The sequence below is a fragment of the Pimephales promelas genome, chromosome 21 (assembly GCF_988280905.1).
Source record: "Pimephales promelas chromosome 21, fPimPro1.hap1.1, whole genome shotgun sequence".
Classification (NCBI taxonomy): Eukaryota; Metazoa; Chordata; class Actinopteri; order Cypriniformes; family Leuciscidae; genus Pimephales; species Pimephales promelas.
The window spans coordinates 2,885,180-2,892,521 of record NC_142789.1 but is presented as its reverse complement, the minus strand read 5'-3'; the positions used below and the strand labels follow the sequence as shown (position 1 = coordinate 2,892,521).

The following is a 7,342-nucleotide window of genomic DNA, read 5'->3' as shown; positions in this document are numbered from 1 at the left end:
TTGACAGCTGTCAGAACATACAGTGTTTTAATTCATATTACGAGCAGCGAGTCAATTCCGGATTGTTCACACAAACTGTAGCAGATGACGAGAAACAGTAGGCGAACGTTACCTTTAAAACAGTCCGTGCAACCGTAGCTCAATGCTAACCAGTAAGTGTTTTCATTAGTTTCCTGGTTTGCTTAATATTGTTCATGAACTGTCAGTGTCGCACGTGCATGCTTCATCACATATAATTTGCCCAAAAAAAGTTGTTTGCATGCATGCATCTTTAATTATAACAGTCTTGCATGTGATTTGAAATACTGAGTGTAAAATGCATCAGATGTGGACTGGCATGTTGTGCATCAGGTTTTGCAGGGTTTGGGCAGAAGCAGACTGATCATGAGCACAGAGACTCATGTGAAGGACATTAAACCTGGACTCAAGAATCTTAATGTCATCTTCATCGTGCTGGAAACAGGTGTCCAAACAACACATCACATGATGCTAGTGAAACAAAACAAGACAATCATTTAACTATACGTTAACATATCAGGAAAACCACAAACAATTGAACATACAGGAGCCAACAATATACTGGTTTTAGTGCTGTGTTATTATCAAAACACACCGTCATATAAAAGTTTCGCCACTTAGTAAGTTAACTGACACCAAAGTAATGGGCAACAGCTGAGTGTCCATAACATGTTATGCAATACAGATTATAGCTTTACTCTAATAAACAGAAAAAAAACAATGTTATTCTGATGGTAAATGTTTAATATGTTTTGTTTTTTTTCCTTTTCTGAAATGCTAGAAACTTCACAAAACTAATATTATGTCAATCTTTCGCTATGATTACTGGCGATTTTCGAAATGGGCCATTAATATGGCAGCACCAATTTTGCAATAACATTTTCGAATGTATCGTATACATTTATTTAAAATAGGGCTTATTGCAATACGGTAATTAACTTTATATATTAAAAATAGGGCTTTACCTTATAAAATTATGAGGTAGCATCTGGGCAAAAAATCCTCAGATGACGTAAAATGGCGATTTTTGCGCCATCGGGGGATTTTTTCCAGACAAAAAAAAATACATAAATCTCTCGTCTCTGGGGGATATGAGGGAGGAAAGCATGGTAAATCGGAAATACTTCAGGTTTTCTACCAATACAAAGCTTAATGCTAAATCCTGAAGTATCCCTAGTTTAACTGAAGGCAAAGGCTCTTCTCTGTATTGAACCGTTGATATTGTATTCTCATGAATTTCCGCAAACAAGAACTTGAAACAGACACAGGGTCAGTGGAGTGTGTTCTACACCGTTTAGGCCTTCTATAACAGCTAATAATAGTCTAAAGTATCTGAACTCTGAGTCTTCTCTCACGCCATCTTCTTCAAGGACGAGTGACGAAGACCAAAGACGGTCATGAGGTGCGCACGTGTAAAGTGGCCGACAAGACGGGCAGCATCAGCATATCGGTTTGGGATGAAGTCGGTGGACTCATTCAGGCCGGTGACATCATCAGACTTACCAAAGGGTGAGACTGCCTTTCATATCAGTGACTATGCTCAAAAGACCTCAAATGAACAGTCAATTATAGTGCAAAAAACGTGATTTTACAGCTCATAAACCAGCATAAATGTTTTACAGTCTACAGAACTGTCTATATTTGTATTTTGCTGAAGTTACGCCTCAGTTTTTAAAGGCTGTTTGACGCTGTACACTGGAAGAGGAGGTGAACTACAGAAGATTGGAGAGTAAGTTGCAATCATCAATCTTTCATATTTTTTAGAGCGATACATATCGCAATACTGAACTCATAATACGATATTATTGTAATACTAGACCTGTACTGTTGATAAAAATGCTAAATTTGGTGTTAAAATGAATAGACAATAGAGACACCAGAATAACAATATTCATGATTCTGAAGCTGAAAATACAAAATTATTTTAGATGAATGAATATGCTGACTAGATATATTTAAAATAATGTATGTCACCTTTTACTGGTAACAAAGACACATGACATTATTAGGACACACAAATATTCCACCATTGCATTATTATACATTTAACATTATATATTGTTCCATTTTTGTATTGTGATATATTGTGACACCCCTAATATTTTTGCAATGGCAGTATAGTTATCGTAGGGGGGACTATTGTATTGCCTAAAAAAATTATATATATATTTATTTATCATTGTGAAGAATAAATTCATTTGTTTCTATCCAATTTGTAAGATTCTGCATGGTGTATTCTGAGGTGCCAAACTTTAGTGAGCCAAATCCAGAATATATGTCCCAGATGAATAAAACGGTACGTCTTCTAGATTTATTTCTGTGGATTTATATGATGTTGTTTTAAAAGTACATTATTTTGTTTATTGGGAATGGGTTAACATGCTTTATTCTTCACATGCTGTACATTTTTGCAGCAATTCTGTCTGAAATTCACTGATTGTGTTCTGAAAAGTGCTCTGATTGGCCAGCTGGCTCAGTGCATTGTGATTGGTCAAACATCTGAAGCAAGTGTCGGAAGTGTCATGCCCCTGACTGTTCAATTCAATTCACATTTATTTGTATAGCTCTTTCCACAATACATATAGCTTCAAAGCCATGTTGAGTCTACATTAAAATTTAGTAATCTAGTATCAGAGGTGACTGTGTCCAAGTTATGGATTTCAGAAATGTACATATACAAATCACAGTTTTCTAATAATGTATTCATTTCCATTTGGATTCTGAAAATGCGGAGCATCAATCAGAACAAGCACGACAAGAGAAACCACTGTAAAATGCATTGTGCACAAGCAAACTTTTGGGTTGTATTGCTCTGGAACGGCTTTATAAGTAAATCTTTACCTCTATTTAACTTCTGAAAGCCTTTGGATGGGCATTATGCTAATATTTCACTCTGTGACATTTGCAGAAGTAATATCTGAACTTCGATCGGGGCATTTTAGGCCTCACTTTCTCAATTCTCTGTTAAACAGAATTAAAGTGATGTTAGTTCACCCAAAAATTAAAATTCTGTCATTTACTCACCCTCGGCACAAAAGAACATATTTTGAAGAACGTTTGCAACCAAACTGAAAAAACATTAAAAAGCATCATGTGGCCTTTTAAAAACCTATATTCACTGTAAAAAACAAACAAAAAAACAATGAACCACTGGTCATGGTAATTGACTTTCTTCTTGTTACCCGTCAGGGACTGAATGACCAGAGCAACCTGAACAGCAGCACTGGAGCCAATGCAGGTATAATTATATAGTGTGGCACTATATATATATTATATATATACTTTATACTATATATATATATATATATATATATATATATATATATATATAACGCACTTTTCGGGATCCTAGTTGGGTCCAATTCTCAATATTAACTACTAACTACGACTAAACTCCTAATTACTGCCTAACAGTTTGTAAGGTAGTTGTAAAGTTTAAGTACTGTGTGGATAATTAAGGGATATAGAATATGGTCATGCAGAATAAGGCATTAATATGTGCTTTATAAGTACTAATAAACAGCCAATGTCCTAGTAAAATGCATGCTAATATACAACTAGTTAAAGGGATACTTCACCTCTGGAAAGTGGGTCCAGAGGTGAAAAGTGGGTACGAAAACGGCACGAGTCATGTTTACTGTGGCGAGCGGGACGAGCGAGGGTCGCGGGAGAACAGCGCGAGGCCGGTGGCGTGAGACGCACCACTCTCGTATCTCTCACAGAGTAGCGGGGATTTTCTTAGCAATGTTAAAACGCACATCAACCGATCACTTGTTTAGCGTTCATGTAAACACTACATTCAGATTCACCAATCGGAATGAATTCAGTTAGACTGAAACAAAAGCTGTGCATGTAAACAATGAATGGCGACTGCAGAAAGCAAAAGCTGAATCCCGGACATCGACGGACGGACATGTCCGGGAAAAAGAGGACGGTGACCCCTACTACTCAGCTTTCTCCACAGAACAAGAGCCTGCTAGCTTAGCTTCCAAAAAAAGATGGCCGACACTATGTGTTCATTCTGTGAGTGAGATCGCCCTCTATGGGCTAACAATCCTCCGATGATGCAAAATGGCGATTTTTGCGTCATCAGAGGACTTTTTCCAGACAAAAAATACATGAATCTCTCGTCTCACGGGGATATGAGGGTGGAAAGCATGGTAATTTGAAAATACTACAGGTTTTCTACTAATTGAAGCTTAATGCTAAGGATCCCTTTAATAGTGAGAATTGGACCCTAATGTAATGTATTCATATATTCATTCAATATACTTTTTTTTTGTACTCTTTGAAGGTAATGACACTCCCAATGGAAACGGGGTGAATTCTCAAAGCTCTGTAAACTCCACTAACCCACAGCCGGCTGGACGAGCGAGCGGTGGAAACGGGAACCGGTCGACACCGAGTCCTGGTGTGGGGGGAACTTCTGTAAGCAACGGCAAGGAGACGCGGCGAACAGTCAAAAGATGATTTAGTTTAGTAATGGAGCAACATAATCATTTCAAAATGGTTTTGGCGAGCAGCTATTTGTCATGTCTCATCTGAAGACATGTGTTGATAAACTTTGAACTTCATGCTTTCATGTATGTTGGTTTAAGATTGTCCAGTCTGTAAAAGTCACATATTTTATGATGTATTTCTCAATTAGTGAACAAGTATCTCAACTTGTTTCACCGTCTCAGAATCGACACACTAAACTATTATAGTTTTTAGCCCAACTTCCGATTGGTAGTCAACTTTTGATTATCAGTTTTCAACATTAATCTTATTCAGAATTTTTTTAAAATGGCAATTTTGTCAGATAAAATATGCCCAAAACAAGCATCAATAAGCAGGTTCCTGGCGGATGGAAAATGTGGATAAAGTGAGGACCATTGTCAAGATTTGTAAGACTAAAACTTCATCAAATTTCCTGTTTTCTCAGAAGTTTTAAAAAATTGCACGTCTATAAATTAAAATGATAAATTCTCTACTGTTATTGTTGCTTCCTCTCTGCCATTCTCTGTCAATCTCTCTTGTCCCGGTGAGATTATTTCAGTATATAAATGACTACCAAATGCCTTGGAGACACTTGCCCCATTAAAAACAAGGACTGTCCCCTCAAATCATTCCTCCCCATGATTCCCCCCTAAATGTAGAGCAATGAAAGCTAAGAGTATGCTGCCGACCTTTCAGTGTTATTAATGAAGCAAAGTGTAAATCCAGGACTCTTTTCTTGTCAAACCATCATCTTGGCTCTATTGAGCTTTGTGAAAGTTTTTTCCTACATCACATTGACAATAGCTTTCCCCCCATTTGTGGCTACAGATTTTTCTCCTTCTCAGTCTGTCCACCATCTCCCAACCTTAAAGGGATACTCCACTTTTTTTTGGAAATAGGGTCATTTTACCACTCCCCCAGAGTTAAACAGTTGAGTTTTACCGTTTTCAAATCCATTCAGCTGATTTTTTGATATTTAAAAGAATATCAGTAACCAGACAGTTTCTGGTCTCATTGACTTCCATAGTAGGAAAAAAATATATACTATGGAAGTCAATGAGACTAGAAAATATCTGGTTACTGATATTCTTTTAAATATCAAAAAATCAGCTGAATGGATTCGAAAACGGTAAAACGCAACTGTTTAACTCTGGGGGAGTGGTAAAATGAGCCTATTTCCAAAAAAAGTGGAGTATCCCTTTAACTACTAATACATTTGATTCCTTATCCTGTCAACATGACCCAATTCCCAACTCATAAAACTTCTCGCCTGCTCTCATTTGACCTAAACAGATCCCTAGCTACCTTTATCTAAAAATAGACTATCACTCCAGTACAGTAAGAAACCAGGTCTTTATAACTTAGACCTGCGTAACTTTAGACCAGTGGTTCTCAAACCTGTCCTGGAGAACCACCAACACTGCACGTTTTCTTTGTGTCCTTAATCAAACACACCTGATTCAACTCATCGGCTCATGTTTGATTAGGGAGACAAAGGAAATGTGGCGGTTGGTGGTCCTCCAGGACAAGTTTGAGAACCACTGGTTTAGACCAATATCAAATCTTCCTTTTCTAGCTAAAAAACTTAAAAGGTGGTTGTCTCAATTGGATAAACATAACCTGCATGAATGGTTTCAGTCTGTTTTACGAGAGGTAAATGACCTTCTCCTGGCCTCTGACACAGGTCATCAGCCTCTTGGTTGTCCTGGATCTGAGTTCAGCATTTGACACCGTTTGCCATTCAGAACAGTGTATAACTTCATATCTCTTGCATTAACAAACCCAAATCTCGCTCCATCACGAACAATCCCCCGTGGTGTACCTCAAGGTTCGGTTCTTGGTCCACTAATATTTTTATTTATATGCTTCCTCTTGGCCATATCATAAATTGTCATTTAGTGGCCTTAAAGCCCTGTAATCACCTGAAAATGCAACAAAACTCCGCTACTCATGCCCTTACATCTGCTCACATCACCAATCCTTCAACTACACTGGCTGCCGATTGCATTCAGTTCAAACTACAGTACTAGGCTTACTTGATAGGGCCTGTCATGGTTTAACACCTTCATATCTACCCTCACCTTCAAGGCTTTATTCTAGTTTAGACAATCAGGGGTGCGTTTCCCAAAACCATAGTTGGTTGGCAATGGGAAATTGCAGTTAAAAAACTTAGTTAGCAACTATGGTTTTGGGAAACGCACCCCAGGTTGTGTCACCAAAGTTTAAACTGTCAACTTTTGGGCATTCAGAATCTCATCACTCCAGACCTCAAAAACTAATTTATTCACATAGTTTTGTAACTGATTTTTCAATACTGAAGTCATTATCTGCCATGCTGTATGTTTACATGTTTGACTGCTTGTCCTGATTGCTGTACAATACTTTGCTTGTACTTCTGTATTTCTTGTAAGTGTCCTTACTTGAAAGGCGCTATATAAATAAAACATTATCATTATTAAAAAAAGATCGGACAAACCTGAACATTTTCGTGTAGGTGTTCAGGAACACACGACATTATTTTCCAGCCAAAAATGGAAAACTATGTGATCATGATCTGATTTGGAAACTGCTTGGATTCCTAAATCAGAAGTTTCACTCCATGAGACCCATGTTAACTCCATGTGCTGTATATTGTGCTTACCATTGTTATTGTCAGTCACACAGGGTTTTGAATCAGAAAAGCCAAATAAAAAGATGCTGTAAACTCCTAAACCATTATGAACATGCAACCATTAAAACTTTTAACTAACGGAATAGAAAAAAAAAATGAACAACTTAAAAGTTTCAATCCATTTCATTCACATTAAGTTTCTAGTTCATGGCATGACTGTTAGCAGAGAAGGCA

General features: G+C 37.4%; 1 protein-coding gene across 1 annotated transcript; it reads left to right on the top strand.

Annotated features, from left to right (window-relative positions):
- The first annotated feature begins 357 nt into the window (after positions 1 to 357).
- nabp2 (nucleic acid binding protein 2) lies at positions 358 to 4,996 on the top strand. The gene is made up of 6 exons (XM_089124866.1): positions 358 to 463; positions 1,389 to 1,527; positions 1,676 to 1,747; positions 2,239 to 2,314; positions 3,208 to 3,256; positions 4,313 to 4,996. The coding sequence occupies exons 1-6, from the start codon at positions 385 to 387 to the stop codon at positions 4,486 to 4,488; spliced, it is 591 nt and encodes a 196-aa protein (XP_088980992.1). The 5' UTR covers positions 358 to 384; the 3' UTR covers positions 4,489 to 4,996.
- Positions 4,997 to 7,342: the final 2,346 nt, after the last annotated feature.